We start from the raw sequence: 13,014 nt of genomic DNA on the forward strand, positions 1-13,014 counted from the left end.
GGCACCCCCAAGTGACTTAAATCGCTTACCTTGTACCCCAGGCAGGCTGGTGCCCCTGTTAGGAGAAAACCGCACCAGCCCAGGGTACCTGTAGCGAACAGTTCCTTCTTCCGCGGCAATCCCTGGGCTGGCGCATGCGCATTAGAGCAAAAAGCCGACTGCATGCGCAGCACGCCAACGCGGAAGAAGGAAGTGCTCACAGCTACCCTGGGTGCTGTTCTCTCTTAACAGGGGCCCAGGACCAGCCCAGGGTACAAGGTAAGCAAAACATTTTGGCACCCCCAAGTGACTTAGTTTTTCCTTCTCCTTTAAGTTTCCTGGAATCTACAGATTAGGGGCATTCTGGCTATGCAACATTTAGTAGCTAGGGAGGTGGGTGCCCAAATATTATCCCTATGGCATTTATCTGAAAGTACCCGTGCAAGCATTTGTCGGCCAATAATCACTGACAAGCATCTGCGTGCATACTTTCAGGTGACTACCATTGGCAAATGTAGGTGTTTTAACCCTGCCTCTCAAGCTACTAAAATTCTCCTGCACCAAATTGCATGAAATCTTCCATTGCTTGCAGCCTTTCATTTTCAAACTGAGGAATAAATCCTTACCTGTAGGATTTCTATCTAGAGAAATGCAGCAGTTATTTTAATGCTTCAACAGTGGGGGTGCCAGCCCCTAGGTAAATAAATAAACAAGCTTCTACAGCACAGAAAGTCAATACCTTTGCAAACAGCAAAACTTTTAGGAACTGTAACTATCTATAGCGCTCAGAAGTCCCTAATAAGGCAGAACCACTTAAAAAAAATAGTACCCCCCCCATAAGTTACTAGTAGGATGACTATTTCCTATGAAGAAATTACCTTTTATTACATATTGATAATTTAAGAGTAATGCTTTTCTTTGAAAATAATTAAACTGACCTTTCTCAAAGCAGACATTGTAATCTATGTGAACTACTTCTCCAGTTGTCATGTCAATAAGAACATTATCTAAATGTCTGTCTCCAAGTCCAATAATGTAACCAACCATTGACATCACAGCAGTAGATCTGGCATAGGACTGAAAAAAAAAATACATGACATGTAAGTGTACACTTCATAGATTTATAATATAACACAGCAACCATTCTTCTTATTTATTTAAAAGACAGGAGGCAAGGCGGAAAGCTTGCTGAGAGCATGCCACCAAAGGAAACTGAAATTATTTTAAAGATTTTTAACAGTTCAGTGTAAAAATGAAACTGGGTAAAATAAACAGAAAATTTTAATATAGTTAGGCAAAAATGTTATCTATAAAGGCTGGCGTGAGCAGATGTCTAACATAATAGCCAAAACACTACTTCCTCCTTTCAGCTCTCTAAGCCATTAGCAGTCAGTAGCCAATCAGCGACTTGGGGGGAGGGGCATACGGAACATAACTGTTCAGTTAGATTCGCTCATGAATCTGACCTGCATGTTCACAAACTACCTGAACAATTATGTTCCGTATGCCCCTCCCCCCAAGTCGCTGAATTATATTATAGCTAGGCAAAAATGTTATCAATAAAGGCTGGAGTGAGCTCATGTCTAAAATAGCCAGGACACTACTTTCTCCTTTCAGCTCTCTAACCTCTTAGTCAGTGACTTGGGGGGGGGGTGTCTACCTGTTTTACCCAGTTTCATTTTTAAATTCAACTGTTCTCATTTCATTCTATTTCCAACCAATGTTCCAATTTAATATTCCCAGTCCACACAAACGCCATGCTTTACATGAAGTGCAAAACACATCTGGTACCTGTGTAACCCTCCACCACTCATCAGGAGAAGCGCATGAGCACCAGAGCTCTTTAGCAAGCAGGTTGGGAGGGGTAGCTTCCATGAGTTCTTCCAACACAGATTTCATCACATTAAGAGGCCAGTCTCGACGAGACACATCCAGACTTAAACCAACTGCCTTCAGAGCAGGACTAATTTTGCTGTAATATAGCTCACTAGGTCGTGGTACCATTGCAGGATTTTGGGGTGTCTGATAGGAATCTTGAGCCTAGTAAGGAGAGAATTATATGTTAAAAGAAAAATTACATTCTAATGGATTCCTGATTTTTTTTTTTACCACAAAAAAAGCAGAGCTGTCCTACCTTTTCAAAGACTGGATTAAAAGGAAAATATGATTCCATAAACAAAAGTCTACAAATCCATTGGGATGGCTGTGGAAAGGACATATTCTTTGTATGGCCACAACCAGTCAAACCCCCATTTGGAAAGCCATGCTCTAAAGGCATTTTAGCTGGCCTTGTGCTCAGGTAGAAAACAGTAGCCATCAAACTGCCACTATCAGCCTATCAATGCATACTGTGCGTGTAAAACACTCAGCCTACAAAGGATCTAGTAGTGGCAGCAATTATTCAGAAATGGCTGCTTTGAGGTTTGAGAAGTAGAACTCTTGATAGGAAGGACAAAGGTAGAGCATTTCCCACAAATCTGTGGTAAGCAATCACACGCACATGCTTTGACAGCTGCTGTTTTTCACAGCACTGCAGATAAATCACCTCTTGTGCCATTAGTCTATTTATCAAATTTAAGTACAATTACAATAGCAAAACAAAGCTACATAGAAGTTGAACATTACCTTTTGTGCTTGTAAAGCAGCTTCCCTCTGCTGCCAACGTTTGTAAAGGCCAAACAGAGGAGTGGCTCCATCTACCCACTGAATAAGCCCTGATCTGGTGCCCAGTGGTGTGACAGAGTAGTGCCTGGCATGGAAATGAGGTGATTCTTTGGAGTTTATTGTTGCAAACATTGTGTTTACAATGGAGAGAAACTGCATAATTCTCTCATCCAGATGTAAGTCTTCTAAGCCTTTATATAAGGAGACAAAGAAAAAGGCAAAGGGCAAAGTTTTTACCAGTGGTCCGCAAATTCTTTAAAGGTAAACAATAAATTAAACATTTAAGAAGCTTTACCTTTAAAAAGGTATGGGTAGTTTTTCCCATCTGATCCCAGAAAGATGAATTTCTTGGGCTTTGTTTTTGTAGGAAGGATAGTAATATTGCTTCCCACACTATGAATTGTGATGGTGTCTCTATCAGAAACTTCTCCTGGGAGAGCAATTTCAGTGTTGGTCATTGCAGTCAGACATGGACTGATCTCTTCAAGACGTAATAGGTAGCTAGCACGCTTCTGTGCTCTCTGCTGCAAGCTTAGCATAATCTGAAAAATTGAGTAAACAAATATAACAAGATATATAACAATACATATAAACTGAAGCCTCAATTTTACATACCCTGATTTTAAGTTTTCCTGCTTTTACCCCATTGTTTTGTGGCCCCACTATTATATAACACATAATAAACTTCCCTGATTTGACATTTTCACGGATTTTGCACCATTTTTTTCTGGTCCCCTGAAAAGCTTAAAATGGGGGTTCTACTGTAAATATATTAATATTAAAATATACTAAATATTTTTGGTATGATCTGAATTAATTACTGATGTGTGAGGTTAAAGGTGCAAGATCTTGATTAAATTAAAGTGCCATTAAAAGGAGCTGATATTTATTATAGCATTAAGTCATTAAGATACAAAAATAAGAGTGTTCATTTCACAAGAAATAGAGTGGGACACCCAAAGCAAGAGCTCCAGCAGTCAACACCCCTTGCAAACATACCACCCCTCTCCTCTAGCTACCCAGACAGCGACGACTGCCCCACCACGCACCCCCTGCTCTACTTTCGATTCCAGTCCACTCCGCTGCAACCTGCTTGTTTGTCTGTTACCTGCACAAGGTGGAAGTCAGAGAAAGCAGCAGACATATTGGCCTAGAATGCAGTGGTGTAGATATAGCAGCACTTGAGTGCCAGTGCTATATATTTTCAAGACTACAACAGCCCAAAAACCCAGGCCCGCCTGTTCATGCAGTACTAGAATCTACCATGCTGTTCTTTATGCCCTATGGAAGTGCGAGGCAAACTAAATGCCTGTGTTGCTGTGTTACAGCACAGTGAGGCAGCAGTGCTACATAGTTACAAATTCAGAAATGAGCACTCAAACTTTTGCTAAACTGTGTAACAAAAAAACAAATCACTGATTAGTTTAACATATTCAAAAGAGTAAGTGCTGCGAATTGCTGATACGTATGCAGATCTCTAAGCAGAAATCTGGGGATTTTAAACTTTTTTTTTTATATTAAAATGAACATTAAGTGAAAAATTGACTCTCTCTAACAAGCATATTAGTTTAGCTACAGTCAGAATATGGTTTCTGCAAAAGCTCTGCACCACTGCAAGGTCTAAATGCAAATATTTTAAGGTTCCAAGTCATGTGGGGACAGTATTCTTTAATCTACACACTGTACAAAACAATATAGGAGTATATATAATGGAGAATACTATAAGCCCTATACTTTTCATTCGAAGACAAATTAATGGCAGGGCAGATCAACTGCATCCACTAATATACAGCCTAGGAATTGCGAGACTTCAAAATATCCACAACCAAACCTCCCTGGTCTTTGTGCCTAGTGGTTGCTTTTATCCAGTTCTTAAATTATGTGTAATAGGGAGATCTTCTGAGATTCATACTGATCAAAGCTGTACACAAACTAACCTGGTATGTCACAAAGAAAGAGAAGGAGAAGTACTGAAACAGTCAATGTGGTTACCAAATGAGCAGAGTGATATCAAGTCGATATGGTTCACCTTTGAATTTTTTTTGTATTCACAACCCCACATACAGTATAACCTTCATTTTAAGTATATACACATTTCTTGAACATACAACATTTTACAGTTTCCACAGACCTGTTTAAATGGCATCCAGCTGTTTCCAGGATTTGCGGGATTTGATGGATTTCTTAATTTTTCCAGGGCATTTCCAATAGCCTCCCCGTAAGTATCCTGAAACCATTTTTCATGGGGTGTTTCTGAAGGAGCAGAAGTAATACTACAGACATGTTCCAGGGCAAACACAATTGGCTTCATTAAAGCAGTATGCTTTTCCCGCATGATGGCAATCTTCTCCTCTCTGAAAGGAAACAAATTAAAAGATACAAAAGTTACCAATCAGGTGACTGACAAGAAATTCAAACATGTTTTAAGAAGGAAGCAGAACATACTTGCGAAGTGTGTTGTTGTTTTGTACCCTCTTGACTTCATCTTCAAGTTGCTGAATACGCCGTAGAACATACATATGTTGCTGTAGCAAGACTCCAAGCCAAAGCTCATCCCACAGAACTGTCACTCTCCTTAACTCAGCAACCAACATCTGAACCTAAATACAACAAAATGTGTACTTTATTCTAATCCAAGATATAAAAAATAAAAAAGGAGGATCAGATTATATTTCTGGCTCTTAAAAACATCAGAAATGTGACTGTTAAAACGATTAAGCTTAATTAATAAGGGTAGTATTGTTAATAATCTCATAGGAAGCTAATACACTCATTTTGGGCAATCAGAGCATCAGACTATGCAGCTTGACACCGACAAAGACAAACATTAAAAAAAGGGTCGTAGAACTGAAAAATATAATAAACAACATAAGTTTGCTATAGTCAACAAAATCCTGTAGTAGATTTTCTATACTGACTTGTAACACCATAGTGGGATTTGCAGAGGATAATTTATCAACAATTTTGCTGTAGCAGTCCTGCATCATAGCCTGGTCTTCATTCAGGGCATTCTTGAGCTCATCTTTACTTTCTTGTGATGCAGGAGGGCTCCCTTCTTCACCTTCTACACCCATCAACTCATCATCCTGGATATTTCCCAGCAATGTGGGGATGGCAGATGAGAGCTTGGTTCCTGTGGTAGCAAGATAGAAACCTAAATATTACTAATTATATTTAAACTGTAAATGATCCAATGAGCTCCCCTGCAACATTCTTAAACTATATTTCTACTCCAGAAATATCACACATGCAGCAAAATTAAAGGAATCCTGTCATGATTTTTATGGTGTACTTTTTATTTCTAAGTTACACTGCTTATATAGCAAATTTTATTCTTGAACCAACAAATGTATTTTTTTTTTTAGTTGTAATATTGGTGTGTAGGCAGCCATTGTGCCTGTTCCTAAGCTTTCAAGAAGAAGCCAGCACTACCCTTTAGAACAGGTATCCCCAACTTTTTTCTACTCGTGAGCTACATGAAAAAGTGTTGGAGAGCCACACAAGCATGAAAAATGTCCTTGGGGGATACTAATTAAGGACCGCAATTGCCTATTTGGTTGCCCCATGTGACTGCCAGCCTACAGTAGGCTCTGCTTGGAGTAAAACAGTGTTGGTGCTTATAAAACTTGTCCCCAAGCCAGAAATTAAAAAATGGACACCTATTTTGAGGACACTGGAAGCAAACATCAAAGGGGGTGGTGAGCAACATGTTGGTCACAAGCCACCGGTTGGGGATCACTGTTTTAGAACTACTTTCAGATACCCTATTCTTTCTCCTACTCCATGTAACTGGAAGAGTCCCAAGCCGGATATGGATTTCTTACTATTGAGTGATATTCTTATATCTACTGGAAGATGCTATCTTGCTACCTTCCCTTTGTTCTGCTGATTGGCTGCTGGGGGAGGAAGGGTAATATCACTCCAACTTGCAGCTCAAAAGTGTGAAGTTTATCAGAGCACAGGTCACATGGCTGGGGCACTCTGGGAAATGAATAATATGGCTAGCCCCATGTGAAATTGAAATTTACATTTAAAAAAATCTGTTTGTGCTTTCAGAAAATGGATTTCAATACAGGATTCAGCTGGAGAAGCTCTATTAACCGATGCATTTAAAAAAAAACAAAACCAAAAACAAACATGTTTTCCCATGATATTTATTAAAAAATAAGTGTTTAATTTTAGGTGGAAACTGTAACTCTGTAAATTATTGTAGCTTTGAAAAGAAAAAGCTTCCAGAAGTAAAAACAATTATTTTATTTAACTAAAAAAAAAAAAAATTTAGTCAATTTTTGTCCTTGTATGGAGCAGTTTATTTCCATGAAACTCTTGCGATTGTGAAAGAGAAAAAAGTACTTCAATATTAGCCTCAAAATTAAATGGATTTATATTAAAAAGAAACTACAAGTCTGTGTCAACAAAAAAAAAATCACCTAGGTTTTTACCATTTCCTTAGCTGCGCCAGATTATGCCAGAATACATTTAAGGAGACAATACACCCACCAATTAATCTGTTTGTGACACTGACCTGATGATTGCGATTCATTACTCAGTGAAATGCTGCCCACAATTGCTGGGTAAAGGATGAGATGTGGAGAGTCGTGTGCAACACGGCACAGCAAATTGCAGATGCTCTGGCGAACATAGACCTCAGGATGATTAAGTCGAGAGAAGAGCTGAGGAATTATACCTAGACATTGTAAATTAAAATAAAGATGTTGTACACTGTATCTTTAATGACAAAACAATGTACTTTTAATGCTGCAAGAACACACACAGTTGGTCTGTACATTACCTCTCCATGGAGCTGTGGGTGTGGTCTCCAGGCCTTGCTCAAGATATTGGCGAAGCTCTCCAGCATGTTTTACAAGCAGCCTCAGTAGCCTTAATGTTGCCATCACAATCACATCATCTGTGCTCTGCTTGGAAGGGATGTTTAAATGCAGGCGGGGGTCATCTTCATCAAGGGAAACCTTCAAACAGTTTACAAACTATAAATTCTTAAATCAAAATATTTCTGAGCAATTAAAGCTGGCAATAAATTCACAGGTCAAAAAGCAGTGGAGAATGCATTAAGTTCATACACAAATAAAATTGAAAAAATTGACATCACTACTTACCCGGCCAGCATTCAGTTTTAAGAAAGTAAAATATGCACTGCAGGACAGCTTATACAGGCTAAAGATTCTATCCACAACTTTTTTCCACAGCTTTATGAGACCTTCAGAAGCCTTCTCCTCCAGATCTGCCAGCCAGGGGCAAGAAGCCAATAATTGTCTCCAAATGACATCCTCCATGTTGTTCTCATCATTGTCTTCATTTTCAGTTATTTGAAGAGAGATATCTTCATCCTACATACACATTAACAAGAGTCATGTTAGTTTAAGGAAAAACACACAGGTTTATAAAAATTCCAATTGTTTTCGCAATATTTTTTAAAACATAGTAAAATTTATTTTAAAAAGTTGCATAAAAAATCTCTGCAAGTAAAAGATGCTGAATTTCTACAGAAGTCAATTGAAATTGTCTCAGAGGATTTAAAGCAACTTTTCTTTATGCGAATAACGTGGCAGAAGAAAATACTTTAATAGAGTTTTTTTTTTTACGCAGCTGTGCTTGTTTTCTTTGAACTCAAAACTGATAAATCCACCCCCAAATCTTATTAATGTAAAATGAGACATATTTGCAATATTTAACATATATTTGCTATTTTAGATAGAGAGGTAGTATTGATTCAGTTCTGTAAATGCACTGAACACTGAATGTTCATGCTGCGGACCATATTACGGAAAGATCAAACATTTAGTTAAGCCCCTCCCACCAGGAGGCAGGACCCTAACAAAAAAAATCCTACTTCCCTTCCTACATATGCTGTAATCTGTTTTGAATAACATTCATTGAATCAGGTATTCTTTCTTCCAGCTGTGCAGGACAAGTATCTGTAGTGGGCGAAGGTATGATACTGGAAAGAAGCAACAACTTTCATGTGTTGATCTGCCACCCTGAATTTCTCCAAGATTATTATGGTGATGTCAAAATGTTTTTGGGCCCTTGGGAAAGTCTGCCTTCACAAGAATGTTGTCTAAGTATGGGGTGATTGATATGTCCCTAAGCCACAGGGTCACGGTCATATCCTTGGTGAAGACTTGTGGGGCAGAAGTGAGCCTGAACGGAATAACCAATAATGGTGGTGGTGGATGGAGAATTGTAGGTATTTGTGGAGGCCCGTCCAAACTGGAGCATGTAGTTAGGCATCCTTGAGGTCCAGGGATGATAGAAACTCCCCCTTGTGAATAGATCGAATGATCAAATTAATAGATTCCATGTGGAGCTTGGAATAGCGAATTAACTTGTTTAGTTTCTTTCAAGTCCAGTACCAGCTGAAAGGATCCATCCTTTTTGGGTATGATGAACAAGTCTGAGTAAACTTTGATTGGTAGGAACTGGAACTATGACTCCTCCATGAAGGAGTCCCTGTACGGTCTTGAAGAAGGCTCGTTTTGGATTCTGCTGTGGAACTCTGGAAAGGAAGAAACGTCTTGGAGGGCAAGACTAGAATTGCAGCTTCTAGCCTTCACTGAGCAGTTTGCAAACCCATATGTCTGAGGTCAATTCTATCCAGTACTCTTCCCTCCCATTGCCTAACAAAATAATCTTCTCAAGTTTCTCCCCAAACAAGCGCTTGTCCTTGAACTTCAGAGACAGAAGTGTTTTTTTTTAACTTAAATCTGCTATCCAGTTCTTTAGCCATAGGCTAAACAGTCTGCCACTGCAGACGTTCTAGCTGTGGATTGTAATAAGTCACGTGTCTACCATCTTGGAAGCCAGGGAGGCTAACTGTACCCTTGGGGTGTTGTTTTTTAGGCTGTCCGGCAGTGCCTGGACCCATGAGGCCAGAGACCTGCTCACCCACACCCCGGCAATCACTGGGCAAAAGGTAGAGTCTGCAGATGTGAAAATAGCCCTCAGAAAGCCCTCTAGCCTTGTTGGGATCCTTAAAGGCTGCTGTGTTATGTACAGGGAGCACTGTGTTCTTAGACAGACGTGATACAAGTGCATCCACTGTGGGTTGAACACTCCATTTCTCTACCAATTCCTTGGCAAAGGAATATGAACGAGAAAACCGCCTAAACGGCTAAAACTTTTTCTCTGAGGCATTCCATTACTGCTGAATGATGTCCCCTTGTTGGTGGTGAAAAAGGGAAATTAGCTGCTTGTTTGAGATGACATTTAAATGGTCCCTGAGAGCTCTTCCCTAACTCTGAGTGATCCTCCAGTTCTAGTGATTCCTTGATAGCTCTAATCGGACTCCTCCAGTTCTAGTGATTCCTTGATAGCTCAAACAGACTCCATATAGTGTGGAACCTCCCAGTAAAGCTCTATGGCTTCCTCTCAGGAGGATGAAAACAGCATTCCTGCAGGTTTGCCGGACAGATGGACCACCTGGGGTTGTAACTGTAGGAATAGATTTCCCAGAGGTATCCCCAGGTGAGGCTATGGCTGTAGAGTTTTTGTTAGTAACAGATTGCACAGATAAGGGTTGAGATTGCTCCGCAGCCGCTGTGAAGGCTGCGCAAATTCCCCCTGCCCCTTTGGTAATTTGGTCTCTTTTCTTTTTCGCCTCCAAGGGCCTGTGGTGTCTAAACCCCCCCCTTCTTCATTGGAAAGGAAGAGGGAGTACCTGCCTCCAGAGGGACAGAATTACAAGATGGAAGCAAATCCTGTACTGCTTCCCCTGCATGTGCTCCCCCTGTGTAGCTCTCTGGAGTGTCCTCCAGTGGTTATTGGTCTGTATTTACCACGGCCATGCCTCACCTGTTTCAGGAAAGCACATAATTTAGGGAGTTAGCCTTCCCCAAGTAAAGCCTCCCTGTCTGGCCAGTCAATTTTTCTCTCTCAAACCCAGGAGATTCAATAAAGCTGGGTGGTCTGCTTGCACCCCGACAGAGGTGTCCTGTGTTGGGGGCTCACTCTTAGAGTCCAGGTGAGAATTTTTGCACAAAGAAGCATCTAATGCTCATGTCCTACACCACTGGTGCCAGTGCTAGTCCTTGTGTTGGGTCAGCCTAGAGACCAGTCGTCCTACCTCCTGCTCAAAGAAACTGAAAAAAAATTATTACAGGGGTTAAGCTTGAAGCATATAGAGGAATCGGAGTAGGAGTTTTTTTCTGTTGTCAGTGTCCTGCCTCCTAGTGGGAGGAGCTTAACCCAGTGGCTCCTGTGTCCCCAATAATGTAAGAGAAAATTAAATACACTGCTTAAAGACTGGATAAACACAAGTGAAACATCTTTCTGACTCGTGAGAGTAACATATTTCCCGTACGTTACTAAAGCAGGGGCAGTGCAGAAAGCTAAGAAACACTGGCTGGGAATAGTTGAAGGATCAACACAACATTTAAAAATAAATTTAAAAAAAAAATTGTTAACATATATGCTAGCAGGTTACAATTGTTTTTTTTTTGACACAGAAAACCATTCCACTTGCAAATAGGCACAAGAGGTTGTACATTGAACCTGCCTGGATTCCAGCTGGTCGGCACATAGCTTGTCCCAGAATCCCAAAGATCTTCTCTTTGTCCTCTTCAGAGACATTGTCTGGAAGAAGGGTCTGCACTTCTGATTTTTCCCTCTGTAACAGCTTTACACCTTCCCCTTGACTAAAACATGGAAACAAAATACAATATTTAGCAGAGGGAGTTTCAGCAGTTCCCCCACTAATGAAACTCAGTTTGATTAGTTCTGTTCTCCATATTTTCTCTAGTGGGAAGCAGACTCTTAGAGCAAGGTCAAACTTGGCATTTATTGGCGGATGTTGGCTGTGTGCCTGCACGCGGGCAGATTCAATGCTTCCGGAAGCAGCACAACTAGAATTTTTTTTAAAGGAACAGTTCGGTGTAAAAATTAAACAGGGTAAAATAGATAGAATGGCAACATAAAAAATATTTTCAATATAGTTAGGAAAAATTTAATCTATAAAGGCTGGAGTGAGCAGATGTCTAACATAATAGACAAAACTCTACTTCCTCCTTTCTGCTCTCTAAGCTGTTAGCAGTCAGTAGCCAGTCAGTGACTTGAGGGGGGGGGGGCCATATGGGACATAACTGTGCAGTTAGTTTGCATTTTAACCTGACCTGCATGCTCACAAACTAACTGAACAGTTATGTCCCACGTGCCACCCCCCTAAAGTCACTGACTAATTAAGAGGTTAGAGAGCTGAAAGCAGGAAGTAGTGTTCTGGCTATAATGTTAGACATCCATTCACTCCAGCCTTTAGAGATTACATTTTTGCATAACTAACTATATTACAAATATTTTTTATTTTACCCAGTTTCATTTTTACACTACTTTTCCTTCAAGAATACAAGCTTATCCACAGGCTGATAATCCACCCCGTGTGACCTTAGCTGCCGATATAAAGTCCTCTGATTTAGTAAACAAAACTGCAAATAAAAAAATAAATAAAAAAAAAGCAGCAAAAGGAAAAGACATTTAGGTCAAGTTAGGTCAGACTGGGTGTTTTCTCCAACAGCTTATTTAAAGGGGTAGTTCACCTTTAAGTTGACTTTCAGTATGTTATAGAACATCCTAATACTAGTAACTTTGCAACTGGTCTTCATTATTTATTTTATAGTTTCTGAATTATTTGCCTCTCTCTTCTGCCTCTTTCTAGCTTTTATATGAGGGTCATTGATCCCGGAAGACAAATGTTGCTCTGTGAGGCTACAACATTATTGTTAATTTCAGTCTCGTGTAATCCACTGCCTGGTTGCTAAGGTAAACAAGGCTCTAGTAACAACATAGCTGTTGAATTTCCATACAGAGAGCTTATGATCAAAAAGCCGAATAACTAAAAAACCACAAATAAAAAAAATAAGGCCAATTGCAAATTGTCTCAGGATATCAATATCTATGTCACACTAAAAGCCAGAAGAATTAATGCAGTTACACTCCATCCTGACATCAGTGTGCACCGACAGGCATGGCATCCAGTGGAGAAAATGCCTGGTGTGCCATAGCCATAACTAGGATGCATGCTACTGCTTTACTAGAACACAGTCTGTAAAAACAATCTTGCTAAAGGAATCTTTTAGCCAAAATACTTACCTAGCATTGTCAACCACCTTTCTTCCCCATCTGTAAGCCCAACTAGCCAATGCAGCCCAAGACTTGGCAACTTCAGGAGCTTGTACTGAAGACAGATGGTAGAGTTTCCCCATAATAAAGTCTGGCTCTCCTACTCCAATACTCACTATTGCAAAGTTAGATAAGCACAGATGTTAGAAACCAAACCATTAAACATATTTTTAAATATATATATAAAAGATATAGCACCCACTTTTTCATGTCATTAAAAATGTCATAACTTCTGTGCAA

At 39.9% G+C, this 13,014-nt stretch overlaps 1 protein-coding gene across 1 annotated transcript in view; it reads right to left on the reverse strand.

Moving 5' to 3' along the window:
• Window positions 1-13,014, reverse strand: part of smg1 (SMG1 phosphatidylinositol 3-kinase-related kinase) — an 88,228-nt gene that overhangs the window by 24,614 nt on the left and 50,600 nt on the right. Inside the window, exons 32-43 of the mRNA XM_002932221.5 lie at window positions 12,745-12,889; window positions 11,159-11,297; window positions 7,761-7,991; window positions 7,436-7,613; window positions 7,169-7,330; window positions 5,562-5,776; window positions 5,089-5,243; window positions 4,775-4,997; window positions 2,939-3,185; window positions 2,605-2,834; window positions 1,771-2,019; window positions 918-1,056 (exon numbers count right to left, since the gene is read on the reverse strand). Coding sequence (XP_002932267.3) covers window positions 918-1,056; window positions 1,771-2,019; window positions 2,605-2,834; window positions 2,939-3,185; window positions 4,775-4,997; window positions 5,089-5,243; window positions 5,562-5,776; window positions 7,169-7,330; window positions 7,436-7,613; window positions 7,761-7,991; window positions 11,159-11,297; window positions 12,745-12,889 — 2,313 coding nt within the window. The remainder of the gene's footprint in view (window positions 1-917; window positions 1,057-1,770; window positions 2,020-2,604; window positions 2,835-2,938; window positions 3,186-4,774; window positions 4,998-5,088; window positions 5,244-5,561; window positions 5,777-7,168; window positions 7,331-7,435; window positions 7,614-7,760; window positions 7,992-11,158; window positions 11,298-12,744; window positions 12,890-13,014) is intronic.

Source organism: Xenopus tropicalis, chromosome 9, assembly GCF_000004195.4.
Source record: "Xenopus tropicalis strain Nigerian chromosome 9, UCB_Xtro_10.0, whole genome shotgun sequence".
Lineage (NCBI taxonomy): Eukaryota > Metazoa > Chordata > Amphibia > Anura > Pipidae > Xenopus > Xenopus tropicalis.